The 14,717-nt window shown below is 56.3% G+C and overlaps 1 protein-coding gene across 1 annotated transcript in view; it reads right to left on the bottom strand.

Moving 5' to 3' along the window:
* The window catches only part of DSCAML1 (DS cell adhesion molecule like 1), a 113,368-nt gene extending 107,998 nt beyond the window's left edge, over positions 1–5,370 (bottom strand). The window contains exon 1 of the mRNA XM_069876380.1: positions 5,208–5,370. Within this exon, the coding sequence (XP_069732481.1) occupies positions 5,208–5,250 (43 nt within the window). The 5' untranslated portion in view covers positions 5,251–5,370. The remainder of the gene's footprint in view (positions 1–5,207) is intronic.
* Between the last annotated feature and the right edge of the window lie 9,347 nt (positions 5,371–14,717).

Raw genomic sequence — 14,717 nt, 5'->3', positions numbered from 1 at the left:
GTCATGTTTGAAGGGTGACCATGCAATCTTATGGGCATGGGCAATCCAGCTGGGCTGATACCAATCCTCAAAGAGCAGCAGAGGTCCCTGATTGCCCAAATACTTCTTTACAAGGGAGGCTTTGCTACTTGCCCTAGTAAGCATGCTGCTGGCACTCAAAAGGAGGTTCTGCAGCACCTCAGAAAGGGCACTCACTAGACTTGAGTGCACTAGACCAACTGGTAGCACCTTTCCCAAAGACCTCCTTCTTGGGCTTGGTGTCCAGACTGTGCAGGTGCCCACCCCAGCCTTCCTCCAAGGCCGAGTGAGATGCTGTCAGGCAGAAATCCCACTTGCCGGCCAGCAATGGGACTGTAGCGGCCACCAGGGCTTCTCCAGCCACCAGCTGTACCGGGCTGCAGGGATGCTGCAAAGAACAGCAGGCTAATCATCGCCTCACCGCTTATTTATTATCCTCATTAAGGGTGTTTGACACCTGCCCTGTTCAAGGAGAAAGTGAACCGAAGCTTGGCACGCATCGCAGGGTGAGAATTACAGGTGGGTGGCAAGTCCTAATCTTTCCTCTCTACTGCCTTAAGATGAGACAGTAATTCCATCACACGCTGCCTGCAAATTTGCAATGCTGGAGCAGTCCTTGGCCTTCCTTGGAATGAGCTTCTTTCAAGCCCTCACCTCCAGGACACTTTTAATAACCTTTCTCCTAATGAAGGGAGTCACCTTGGGGCTTGACGGAGCGAGAAACGACATCTCCGAGCATCAGGGAAGGCACCACCGGGGAGACAAGCGGCTCAGACGAAGCAAGAAGTGCACGCGGCTGGTGGCCTTTCCAGCAAAGCACATGCTGCCAGGAGCAGCCACGCAGGATGCCAGCCCAAAGGGTTAAAGCTGCGACTCCAGCCTCCCCCACCCCAAGCCCCTTGGGGACCATCGTCAGTGGGTGGAAACAGTGCCACAAAAAGCCGAGCCTGGCCTGGGGCGCTCAGCTGGTGCCCAGCACAGCAGCAGATGGCAAGAACCTGCCCCAGCATCTTCCCTGCCCTTCGTTTCAAAATCTCACCCTTGCGGCACAGCCCCCCTGGCCCCAGGACCATGGGCATTCCACACAAACCAAAGGAGGAGAACTCTGCCTCTGGTCCTCTGCGGGTAAGGGCACTGCTCAAACACGCTCCGAGTGCAAGCTGCCTGCTCCTTAGTGCATCTGCATGGAAATTAAGGCCTGAACCACCTCCAGTTATTACGACAGCACCCAGGCTGAGGCTGTAACCCTTGCCTGGAAAAAAACCCTCTCCTGCTCATTTGCCTGGGCCCTGAACCTCCCATATCTGCTCACCACCCCATCCACCCAGCAGGGTGACCTAGAGCTGGACATACCCCAGCTTTGCACCAACCTCCCAAGGTCCCCAACGTGCCCCAGCTCCTCCTGGGGGGTGAGGAACAAGCCCAGGGGCCACCAGCAATGTTCTTTCCCTCCCCATCTGCAGCCCATCACCTCCACGCTGAACACAAAGCCTGAGGAGCTGCAGCCAGGTCCCAAAGGGACATCTCTTGGTCTCCCAAGCCACCGAGACAGCAAGGTGTCCACCTGGAGAGGCTGGGGCCAAGCAGAGCAGGTACAACAGGATGCACACACCTGCCCCTGGGCTTTCTCTGGAGCCAAGGGTCCCTACCACCTCCCACACTGGCTTTACAAGGTGGAGATGTGGATTCCCAACATGCAGCTGACACGTACAAGAAAGGAGAAGAAGGGATGAACAGAGCAAGCTCTGAAGCCTTGCTTGCCTTCTTTTTTTGCTCTAAGCTGCGCCTGCTCCCTTCTCTCGTGGAGACGAGCCGACAGCCCTTTCCAAGAGGCAGCAGCTGGGGCAGGCAGCAAGCGTTAGCGAGAGTCGGGAAATGGATTTCCTAAATATTTGGTACAGCTCTGCTGGCAGCTGATGGCGGCAATCTGCAGATTGGATGTGGTGGGGTTTATTTCTTAAGGCTCTGCAAGCAGGGGAAGAGTAACTCACAAAATCATGATTATGTAAAAACATGGAGCTGGCTATAATCTAGATTTCAAAGACAAGAAACGCTCTGCACCCAAGCCTGCCACTGCATAAGCCTCCCAGCGAAGCATGCGCCGCCACAACTGCAACAACCAAACACCTTTTCCTCCTTCGTGCCCTCCTAGGAAGTCACACTTATTAACTGCCTGCTTATTTGGGTGCGAGATGACTTCATGTTATCCAAGGCACAGCCCAGATCCCGCGTGCTGCCATGTCAGAAGAATTCCTGCTACAAAGAGACACTTCCAGCTTTATCCTTGCACTCAGCTCGTCAGCTGCTTCAAAGGAGGGCAGCGAGCTCCCCATCTCTTCAGCTCGGGACCATCTGGGCAGAGCCCAGAGCATAAAAGGTACCCAAAGCCAGAAGCCTACAGCTCCCCAGCATCCCCATCTCCACGAAGGGCTGCTTGTAGCACATCCCTGGCACTCGCCATCGCGCGAGGTGCAGCCTATTCCTCCAGAGAGCAAATGCACCAGGAAATATTAGGGTTGCCTAGATGGATTTTCTCATCCCAAGGCAGGAACAGCCCTAAGCCCCCACCAAGCACAGGTAAGGGCTCTGGGCAAGCGGCCACCGTGGCTCCTGGAGCTGGGAAACGTTGTGTGTCCACAGGGTAAACAAACCCTGGGCACGGCGAAGAGTTCGGCACTGCAGGCTTCTCCTCGGCGCATTTAATGAGGTTTCCATGTTTCATTTCAGAGACAAACGAGCGCTGTGCCACACTGGGGGGCCGAGATGGGGAAAGAGATTAGAAAAACGCAAGCTGCATAGTTCACTGCACCCAATACAGGGACATAATGTAGATATAATGCCAATATAAATCAGGCGGCGGAGAGATCCAGCAAGAACATGCAAGGAGATGCTCGCCCAGCTCCATGCCTCTCGATTGTGCCCACTGTGCTCTTCATCACCCAGCTCGCCTCCCCCCCTTCCTCTGCTCTCTCTCACACTACCAGACCATCTCCCTGCTCAGCTCCCTGCTTGTTTGCTTGCCAATCACCTATTTTTCTTTATTTTATGAGCGGGGGGGAAATAAGCATTGAAAACCATCAAGAGATATCTAAACTTCAGTGGTCCCCTGGATCAAACCTTTATTTGCTTTCAGTTTCTACTTGAGCTCTTGTTCTACAGCACGAACATGTTAAAAGAATGCACTTCAATGCCCACAAATATTAAGTATCTGAAAGGTTTATCGTGCATTAAGTAATTCATCTTTTTTTTTATCCTATTATTATAATGAAACTTCCATTGTATTGCTGTCCTCTCTTTGGAACCGTTTAACACTTTCCACCACTGAGACTCTTCAATGCCAAATATAGGTTTTATTCCTTAAAAAAAAGGAGAAAATGAGGCCACAAGGAGTTGTGCTAATGGAGGCTTTTAATTTGCTCTTCTCCAACGAGATAGCTCTGTGGGAAGTGATCCCTTTTCCAAGAAGATGGGGCTGAAAACACGTAAAAAGCGATAAAGCCAGTGTAGCTCCTTATTATTTTGATGATTGGGGGGAAAGAAATTGTAACGTCCTCAATGGTTCTTGGGTTTTCGAGTTTGTTTTTTTCCTTTTAGCACAGTAAAAAATGCAAATGTAAGCAAAGCAGACGCTGGCATGTTCAGCTCAGCAGATCCTAAACACAATAGCGATTTTGGGTAAAGCTCCCCAAAGCAGAAAAGCAGCTTTACTCCAACTCAAATAAAGCAGCTATTCCATAATTAATAATTGATGGAATCATTGATCATCACCACCCAATCGGACAGGGTGTCCTATTAAGCTTCAGTAAATATTTTTCATTGGATTAACACCGAGATAAATGTGTGATGGATCAGCAGCGAGAGGAGTCTCCTGTCAGAAAGCGGCTCCATCCCCTTTCTTTCATTTCCCTCATTTCCTAAAATCCCCCCCTTGCTGTTCTCAAATGTCAAAAACCAGATAATTAGGGCAAATGTCATTTGACATCCTCCAAGCAGACAATTTTTCCAAGAGGTGGACGCTTCCACCACCACATCCACAGCTCAGGTGACACGCAAAGAGGCAATTTATTATGGAAACATAATTAAAATTTCCTCCAGATTCGGAAAGGGACAATTCCTTTATGTAACAGCGATCGATCATCGTAACAAACACGCTGCGATTTAACTACCCACGTTACACGCAGCTCCTTGCTTTGCTTCTTTAATTGAATCCACGGCAGAGACTCGCTTTAGAGTATTACCTCTATAGATTTGGACAGCATTCGCTTAATCTCCAACTTTGATTTAATCTCTAATCTTTAAGTGTGCGTCTCCTTGACACACTTCCACAATTCCACAGCCCCCCCCCATCCGATTTATATCAAGCTGCTGGGATACACTTAATACAGCATTCCTAGAGGGAGGGGGATGCGATTTTTAAAGCATCACTGGATTAAAGCTGTTTTACGGGATTAGCCCATCGCTCCAAGAGGTCCCGGAGAGTGGGAGCTCCGGGAAACGCTGCTGCCAGCTGAGGTGCTGAGACCCTGGTCCCCAGGAGAGGGGGGATGCTGAGACCCCGGTCCCCAGGAGAGAGGGGATGCTGAGACCCCGGTCCCTAGGAAAGAGGGGATGCTGAGACCCCGGGTCCCCAGGAGAGAGGGGATGCTGAGCTCCCCATCATTTCCCCGGTCCCCAGGAGAGGAGACGCTGAGATACCGCCCCCCCCACCTTATTACTCCGGTCCCGGGGATGCTGAGCTCCCCCATCACTTCCCAGGTCCCCAGGAGATGCTGAGCTTCCCCCATTTCCCCGGTCCCCGGTCGAGGGGATGCTGAGCTCCCCCCATCATTTCCCCGGTTCTGGAGATGCTGAGCTCCAACCCCATCATTTCCCCGGTCCCGCGGATGCTGAGACCGCGGTCCCCGGGATGCTGAGCTCCCCGCTTTCCCCGGTCCCGGGGACGCTGCGCACGTCGGTGCGGGAGCGCATCTCCAGTAGCTCCGCTGAGAAGCGGCTCCCGGACCGCTCCGGGACGGCACCAGGGTGTCTCCGGGATGCTCCCAGCCCCGCACACCCCGGGATGGCTCCGGGATCCCTCCGGGATGCCTCCAGCCCCGCGCACCCCGGGCGGGCGCAGCCCCGCATCCCCGACTCGCTCCCGGGGCGACCCCTCCTCGCTCTCCCCGCCGCTTCCCCAAGAACCCACGTACCTTTCCGCAAAGAGTACAGCAGGAAAAAAGTTACCAGCCACATGCCATAAAGAGCAGCTGCGGCCCCGGGCTGCGGCGCAATTGCGGGCGGTGCGGTGCCCCCGGCTCCCTGCCAGCCAGGCTGAGGTGCCCGGCGCCGAGCTCCCAGCCGCTCCTCCTTCCCTTTCCCGGAGAGTGGCGTCGGGAGGGTGGGCAGGGCTCCCGCGCAGCCCCCGCCCCCGCGCAGCCCCCGCGCAGGAGCCGCGCAGCGCTGGGGGGCTCGGGGACGGAGCCCGAGGGCTGCCCTCCTCCTCCTCGAGGGGCGCCGGGCATCGCCGGGAGGGTCTGGGGGCAGCCCCTGCACCCCACTCGCCTCCCTTCTCCTCCTGGGGTGCAGCGGGCGTCGCCGAGCATCACCCAGGGGCAGCCCCTGCGCCCCTTCCCCTGCGCCCCTTCCCCTCGGGGGGCATCGCTGAGCTCAGGCTCTGCTCCCCTCTTCCTCCTCAGAGTGAGATGGGCATTGCTGAGAGGGTCTGGGGACAGCCTTAGCTCCCCTCTCCTCCTTCTCCTCCTTGGGGGTGCAGGAGGTATCACCAAGCATCACCAGAGGCAGCCTCCAGGTCCCTTCCCCTACTCCTCAAGGGGGTCATCACTGAGCAGGTTCTGGGAACACAAGGCAGAGCCTGGGTCTCCTCCTTTCCTTCTCCAGCACACCCAGGTCCCGGGATGCCCGAAGAGCAACCTGCTCCATTCCCCTCCTCTCCCACACTCCCACGTCTGGTTTGCCCAGGGGCAGAGCCCAGGTCCCTTCCCCTCATCCTCAGGGAGTGGTGGGCACTGCTGAGAGGGTCCCTGGTTCCCAGGGGCAGTTACCTGCTCCCCATTTCTCTCCTCCTCCTGCGTTCCCCCAGCCCAGCAGGCACGGCCAGGCAGGTCCCATGTGCCTGGGTGCAGCCCCCAGTTCCCCTCCTCTTCTCCTCCCACACTCCCCCAGCCCAGTGGGCACCGCAGAGCAGGTGCAGCATGCCCATGGGCAATGCCCTGCTCCCCTCCTCCTCCTCCTCCTCCCACACTACCTCTGGCCCCGTGGGGGCCACCACACTGGGCTGGCACCTGGGCAACCAGCCCCGGCTGCAGGTGCAACCCGCAGCTGGGCTGTGCTGGTCACACTCCACAAAGCCGAGCTCTGTGCTGCAGCCCTGGGAAGCTGGAGAACTGCTAAGCCTCTCTCCATCCATCCATGCATCCATCCATCCATCCCCTGCAGACCTGCACCTCGTCCTGCACCAAGGCAGCTTTCCCCTGGGGAAAGCTGTGTCCTGGCTGGGCCACCTCAGTCTCTTGGCTCTGCTCCTCCCCAGGACTCGAAGATCCTCTTTTCCAACCTGGTGATTCTATGATTCTATGACTCCCAGAAACTTAGCAGACCAAGGAGAGAAATCATGTTTTCAGGACACGAACAACCCCGGACCACACTGTTCCCCTGGCAGGGGACACAAGCAAGATACATCCTAGCAGACTTCATTACGCATTCATCCCTCAAGCCAGCAAATAACAAATAAATACTGGTTAATGCCTCACTTTGGGTGTATTTATCTAAAGCTTAATTCAAGCCTAGGATCTTCCTCTCCAAGACTTAGTCACACCAAAGCCAATTTGTCTGGACCACTAGAGCAGTTCAGAATGTCTTTTCCTAAAGTGATTACAGCAGGTTTTCCTTGCTTTCCAAAATAGCCTCTCCGATCACATTTTGCTGGAAAATGAACAAAGGCTGAAGCATTCTGGTTTCAGATAAAACAACAAGGAGAAAAAAACATCATGTACTGAGTTAAAAAAAAATAAAAGCACTGTTAGATTTAGTTGAAAATCTGACCATCATTACTAGTAAAGGAAAAAAGAGAAACTCAACAGCTCTGTGGCTGTTTCCAACCCACACTGGTTCATTGTGATGCTTCAGAGATGGGAACCCATAGAAGAGCCAGAGCAAGGTAGAACTTGGGCAGCATGGATGAGCAGTTCCCATGTCACGGAGGAGGGACACAACAAAGGATACAGGAAAGCCAAGAGGACAAAGGCTCCCCAACACCCACTTCACATCCCCTATCTGCCCCAGACCATCAAAAACCCAATGGTGGAGACTCTGTGCCTCCGACACCACAGCCTCCTCCTCCCCAAGGATGTGTTTCCCCTTCCCTGGTGCCGCCGAGCTCTGTCATCACCCCCTACTCAGCGCATCCCCAGGCCCCTCGGCAGCTCCATGGTGGCGCGTGGGTGTCCCCGGCACACGGCTCTCCCACGCGCACACGTGCTGCTCCCCGGCCCCACGCTCGCTGCTGGCTCACTCGCACCCCTGGCCGCACCGTCAGCGTCCCGGGAGGTGATGAAGCAGCAGCTGATGCACACCCGGTGCCCACACATCCCTCGAGGAATCGGGGTGCGTTTCAATCGCCACCTACAGATGTTGGCTGATACTTAGCAAAAAAAAATTGGTATTCAGGCCCACACCCGAGGCAACGAGCAAATCCTCAGCTCTGGGGAGCCCCAGCCACATGCCAGGCACCTGCCCCTTCCTCCCCAGTGGCACAGACCAGCGTGCTAGAAGGAAACTGCCATCCACAAAACCTGAATTTTGCTACCCGGCACATGACGTGCTGGACTCAGATGCAGTTTCCACCCTCCTACACTCAGCAGTGAATGGAACAGGGGCACGGGGGTTGGCACAGCATCCCCGGGGACTCACCAATCTCCACTTGAGGCACATGTGCAGGGGGAGTAAATGCTACTCACTGATTCATTTTTAGCTCCCCGAGCTGTTCAGCATCTCGGCGAGCATCCTCATCATTCCTAGCTCAGAGAATCAGCCTCTACTGAGAGCCCTAACCTTCTCCTGCCAAAAGCTCCTTCCTCCAGGACAGAACAGCATCTGCCAGCAAGATGGGAAGCAGCACAAGAAAAGACGGCAACTAAAGAGTGACAGGGTGCACGACCAGCCCTGGGTTACACATAGGAAGCCACAGTGAGCCCTTGAGCTGCCTGTGCCATTCGCTACAGCCCCATTTGCTCCTCTGTTTAGCCTGGACCATTTCTCAGCCTTCTGTTCCTAGACATTTGTGGGTCTGGCAGCAGAGAGCGTGCAGCCTGGCACTCCTGTGAACTCACACCTGAGTCTCAGCTCCTGCCCAGCACCCACCAGTTAGAGACATCAGCTTTCCTGCAGCTCCCACATTTGAATATGCGCAGGAAGCACCTTTGCATGAGCGCCCAGCCCAGAAAGCTGGTACCCTGCTAACATCCACAGCGCCATGTGCTTTGTGCAGCTGTAAGGGCTGAAAAACCACCCCATTCATTATTTGGGCAGCACTGACCTGCCCTTTGGCAGCACACAGGAGAGGCCAGCGCTAACGTGCTGGGAGACACTCGTTTCTCGCTTCCCCTGTAGCCCCTGAGCTGCTAACACAGAGCAAGTGCTGCTGCACAGCTAGCACCAAGGTGAAGCTCCTCCAGAGCAATTATTTCCCTGACCCAAACTCCACACGAGACACAGGTGAAACCACAGCAGGAGATGACCACACACAGCTGAGCCCCAAGAGGCTTCTCCACTTTGGGAGGAGGGACCCTCTGCACCTCACTGCTGCAGAACAGGGTCTTAACCACAAGAAACAACTTCTCCTTCTCCCCTAGGGCAAGGGGCAGCGTTCCCACAACCACCACAGCCTCTTTTAACCCCTCCGAGCATCCAAGTCTGTCTCAGAGCAGCATTCATACGCAGCTCCTGAACCCCAAAACCCCAGAGCTCTGGGGGTCGTGGGGCTGCCCTGCTGCTTGCCTGGAGGTGCTTTGCCTAAGGATAGTTTTTTCCACTAATATCCAAAAACCTGCTGCCCTACAAGCACACAGAGGGAAAAAGAGCCAAAAGGAGGGTCCTGGCTGGGGTCAGCTGCAGCCCAAAGCTTTGCTATGGGTCATGGTGGTTCTAGAGGGGTACACAGCACCGTGGGGAGCACCCCTCTCCCCCCTGTCCCATGGCCAGGGCTCGTCTCACCTCCCACGGGTCCCCAGCCGTGTGCCCTCAGCTGCCCTCCCAGACAAATCCCCAGAGGAAGCAGTCATTAAAACAACAGGGCTACTTATCTGGCGCAGCCGATTTCCACAAAGCGCTTCCCACGCAGTCACGAACTTAACCTCGTAGCACTTCTCCGTAGCACAGAGCCACCTCCCGCTCCACAGGGGCTGAGGGACAGGCTTTGCCCAGCCTGGTGGCCCCCAGCCCTGCACAGCCACCCCAACAGCAACTGGTGCAACTTGAGGCCATTTCTTCTGACCCCATCCCTTGCCGCTTGGGAGAAGAGCTCAGCACCCACCTCCCCACAACCTCCTTTCAGGAGCTGCAGAGCTATGAAGTCTCCTCTCAGCCTCCTCTTCTCCAGGCTGAACAGCCCCAGGTCCCTCAGCTGCTCCCAGAACCCCTGGGCTCCAGCCCCTTTCCCAGCTCCATTCCCTTCTCCAGATGTGCTCCAGCTCCTCGATGTCCTTCTTGCAGTGAGGGGCTCAAAACTAAACCCAGGACCCGAGTTGAAGCCTAACCAAGTACAGGGGAAGAATGACTTGCCTAGTCCTGCTGGCCACGCTGTTTGTGCTACAAGCCAGCGTGCCACTGGCCCTCTAAGCATGTTGCAGCCCTGCTCCGTGCCTCAGTTTCCCCAGCAGCAGAGGGGAAGGTAACTGCCCTGGGGGCAGCGAGGGGCTGGTACCTGGGTGAAGGGGCAGTGAGACCACGGCCAAGCACATGCCAGCAGGAATATGAGCCTGGAAACAGGATCCTTGAGCCCCTCGGGTCGCTTGCACTGCAGAAAAGGCTGCGTTTCCATCAGGGAGCTTGGGATGGGCTCCAGGACCCCCGGGACCAAGCGGGAGCCCGTGCTCTGAGCTGGGATTTGCTGCTGACACGGCAGGACCGGGATGAGCCTGGACAAGACCGCCTTCCCACTTCCCGGGAAGAGCTCTCCCAGGCAAGAAGCTGGATTTTTGCTTCCCCCTAGTGTTGCAGCATCACAGCGCGGAGCAGGGATGGGGTTCTCCCGAGGCTGGGATGCTGCCAGGTCCTGCTCCTGCATCCCTGGTTCCCCGGGATGCCCGGTCCTACTCCCGGCTTCGAGCATCCCGGATGGTTCTTGCATCCCGACAGCTGCCAGCAGGATTTATCCCACTCCCAAGCGTCAAACTGCGGAGACTTACCCCAGTTTGTCTCCCCAAGCAGTATTTCAGCGTCCCAGGTTTTCTCGACGAGCAATATCTCAGCATCCCGGGTTTTCAAGCCTGGCTGAGGTGTGTGATGTACCCAGACCTGGTAGGAGCCCCGACACGCAAACCCTGCATAAGGGAGGTGACTGGGATCTGCGTCCTCACCAGCCCCAGGGCCAGCCTGGAGTCACCAAGGGCTCTGTGAAGTTTCAGCCAGGCCAAGGCATGGTCCTGAGGCACACAGATTGGATTCACGAGGACCCTTCTCCACTTCCCAACTTCACCTAATAGTGAAACACTCTGTAAGGAGCCATCCCATCCATCCCCAGGCTTGTGCCATCAAAGCCGAGGTGTCTGTGCTCACAGTATCGCCGCCACGGGCTGTTCTATGCTCCGGAGCAGCTGTCTGTCTCAGTGTGAGCAGTTATTTCCTAATAACCACTGCTCTGGGGCACGTGCAACATGGAAATGAGGGCTGAGATGTTATTTACTTCGTTTGGGAGGCTCATTTAGGACCGTGGAGCGCTGCTGTTCGAGCAGACGTGTTGCTGTTGATGGCTGCGCTGCCTTTTTTGGGAGCAGAACAAAGGGAGAAGGAGGCGTGTGGCTGGCTTTCCACCAGCCCGGCCCAATCTCTCCACATCATCAAGCGTCCCTCTTTGGCTTCATTAGTCACCATTTGCTGCTCTCCTCTTTTAACTAGTGAGGAGACATCTTGCATTCACATTTCCTTGGGGGCCAAACACATCCCTGGCATCAAAGAGCTCCAGGCTGGTCCAGCCAGACCCCTGCCCGCTGCTCCTCCTGTTCCTGCCCCTGTGCCTCATCTCCTCACATCCAGTCATGCTTAAGCACAAGAGCTGCAAAGCCACAGCTAGCCTGAGACCCTTCTCCCTTGTACTTGTCTGTCCAGAGGCTGGCAAAGCAAATGGAATAACCAGTGCCAAGGGGAATGTGTATGGAACTGGAAATCTTCCTGGAGGAAAAGGACACTCCAGTCGTTCACTGTATTATTTACCCAATCCCCTTTGTGTCATAGAAAAGATTTACTTTGAGAAGATTAGTGGCTCAAGGGACTGTGAGAGAAATCCTCCAAGATTGCCTGGTTCAGGGGCGAAGATGAGCACCGTCTCGCCGAGGCTGCAGCTCCCAGCTGACCCGTGGGTGCAGAGAAAGGGCTGCGGGGCTGGGGCTTGTCCTGTGGGGCACCCTAGATGGGAACAACAACTCCCATTGCCCCGGCCCTGGGGCGAGCAGGAGCCTCTTGCTGGGGCAGCAGCAGGAGAAAGGCAGCTGAGCAGAGACACGGTGGCCTTTCCCCATGGTCTTTCCAGCTTTCCGCTCCAGTAGCTCCTGGCCTCAACATCCAAAGCAAAGGAGCGTGGAGATGAGAAAGGACCTTTCCTCAGAAGCAGCTCACACTGTCGGGGCTGCTGGCAGCACCTCTGGCACAGAGAGCTCACATTTACCATGCATCGCATCATTTACTCTCATCTTTCCCATGTTCCTGCTCCCCAGGTCCCCTGGTTCCATCCTGGAGGGGCACCAGGCTAGGCTGCTCACAATTTAGCTCTGCTAAAAGCCTGGTCTCCAAAAGCAAGCCCTGATGCAAGCCTTTGGGCATGGGCAGCGGATCCTGCACTGCTACTGCCCACCCTGCCAGCCCCCCCCAAAACCCATGGGGTGCGATGGGCTCTGCAAGCGTGTGTGCACACGTGGGTGTCTGTGAGCCGTGCAGAATAATGCTATTAATGCCATCTGGTGCCGAGACAGAGATCCCCCCCCGTGCAGGGAGCCAGACAGGGCTTTTCGCTCCCCTTAATCTCGTCCTTTTGAGCCTCAGGGGCTCTGTCTGCAGGGCTCCCTGGGGGGCTGGGGCACCTTGAAGGGCATCCTCGTGCCCTCAGCCCTGGCGTGGGGAAGACGGGGATTCCTGGGCCTCATGGATATCGTAGAATCATAGAATCACCAGGTTGGAAGACACCCACCAGATCATCGAGTCCAACCATTCCCACCAATCTCTAAACCATGCCCCTCAGTACCTCATCCACTCACACCTTAAACACCTCCAGGGAAGGTGACTCAACCACCTCCCTGGGCAGACTGTTCCATTGCCTAATGACCCTTTCAGAGAAGAATTTTTTCCTTATGTCGAGCCTGACCCTCCCCTGGTGGAGCTTGAGGCCATTCCCTCTCGTCCTGTCCCCTGTCACTTGAGAGAAGAGCCCAGCTCCCTCCTCTCCACAACCTCCCTTCAGGTAGTTGTAGAGAGCATTGAGGTCTCCCCTCAGCCTCCTCTTCTGTAGAAGCTTTGGAAATGTTTCCAGGCTGTGGGTGCAGTCCTCTTCACCCTTAGAGATGGGGCGCACCTGCAGCACCTCATATTTGTTCCCCAGGGGCATCTGGGGGTTAGTTGTCTGCGTGGGGGGAGCGGGTTTCCTTCTCCAGACAGGAACCTGCTGCCATTCCCCATCCCTCCCCCAGCCTTGCAGCTCACCAGTGGCTGGTGCTCAGCCTCGCTAGCTCCGAAAGCCTGTGAGAGGGCCCTGCTCCACTGATCTATTTCCCTCTCACCTTCCATGATGGTCCTCAGCCTTTCCACTTCTTTCCTCAGCTCTTCCAAGGAAGGAAGCTCCAAGGAGAAGGAGCTCCCCCCCCAGGCACCAAAGGCGTGAGCCTTGGTGGGAGGGGGCCCTGCCTGCAGCCCAAGGCCTGCGCGGCTGCCTGTGCCCCCTGGGGGCAGCGTCCATGGCGCTTGGTGCAGCCTTAATCTTTGGACGGGGAGCCACCATTGCCCTCAGTCCCTTCTGGGTGTCCCCCAGCCCCTCTCTGCTCGAACCGCCCTGTTTAACGTGTCCCAGGCCTCCTCACCCCTAAGGGCCCTTTAAACCCCCCGCGGGAGCTTCCGGGACCGCCCCCTCCCGTCAGGCCCCGCGCGGCACCGGCCGCTGCCCTGGGCCCTAGCGCCGACCTCCCCCCCGAGATTTTTAGGCTTCTCCCCGCTGAGGGAAGCGCCCCACGGCCTTTAGTGGCCACCCCCCCGCCACAGACCTCACCGTCCTGTCGCTGGATGCAGCTGTAGGATAGAATCACCACGTTGGAAGAGACCCACTGGATGATCGAGTCCAACCATTCCCATCAATCACTAACCCATGTCCCTCAGCGCCTCGTCCACCCGTCCCTTAAACCCCTTCAGGGAAGGTGACTCAACCCCCTCCCTGTTCCAGCACCCAATGACCCTTTCTGTGAAAATTTTTTTCCTAATGTCCAGCCTGAACCTCCCCGGTGGAGCTTGAGGCCATTCCCTCTTGTCCTGTCCCCTGTCACCTGGGAGAAGAGCCCAGCTCCCTCCTCTCCACAACCTCCTCTCAGGGAGTTGTAGAGAGCAATGAGGTCTCCCCTCAGCCTCCTCTTCTCCAGGCTAAACACCCCCAGCTCTCTCAGCCGCTCCTCTTGTTCTCCAGCCCCTTCCCCAGCTTCGTTGCTGGTGTCCTCAGCACCTCGTCCACCCATCCCTCAAACCCCTCCAGGGAAGGTGATACGAGACCCTGCTGAGGACAGGCTCATTTCACACACCTGCATCTTTCCTGGCTGCTGTGCCCTTTAGCTCCTTCTTTAGGGGGCACAACCTCAACGCACTCCAAGGACCGGGGAGCGGAGCAGGGAGAGGGCAAACCCTTCAGCTTGCCTGTGCTGTTAACCAGCGCTTTTCTCCCTCTGCGAAAGGGCTCTGGCTCCTGTTCGATACGTGCAAAGCTGCAACGAGTCATTATTAGTGGGTCAGTGTCAAGTCAAAATTATATTTCAAAGTAATCTCCTTACTGTGTTAAATAAGCACCTCAGATTAGACAAATTGCACGGATTTTGCCTAATAACCTTCCCCCAGATAATCCTATTTTACTGTCAATGTCTGACCTCGATTGAAGCCCAAAGGGACCAGGTGGGCTGGTTTCTCCTCTTAGCACCTTCAGGATGCTCGGGCTTCAAGAAGGGCAAATCTGAGCCCTCACAGGGTCGCAAACCCAGCCGCTCAAAAAGAGAAAGGCTGGAAGCTGGGCAAGAGCCTTTCTGGAGCCGTTCCCAGACAGCGCTGCTGTGTGCACAGTGCGACGGGCACCAGGCGGCAGCAAGAGCCCGTCCTCCACCGTGACCGTGACCATGGCCATGACTGGGGCTCCTTGTGGGCTCCCCATTCCTGCAGCTCTTCCCTTGGGAGTTCCCCACTCCTGCGGCGCTTCCCTTGGGATCCAACCCCCCCACAGGACCGTGAGCACAGAGAAATGAAGGCTC

This window comes from Phaenicophaeus curvirostris, chromosome 25 (genome assembly GCF_032191515.1).
Source record: "Phaenicophaeus curvirostris isolate KB17595 chromosome 25, BPBGC_Pcur_1.0, whole genome shotgun sequence".
Classification (NCBI taxonomy): domain Eukaryota; kingdom Metazoa; phylum Chordata; class Aves; order Cuculiformes; family Cuculidae; genus Phaenicophaeus; species Phaenicophaeus curvirostris.
Note: the sequence above shows the minus strand (reverse complement) of the source record. Positions and strands in the feature narration are given on the sequence as shown.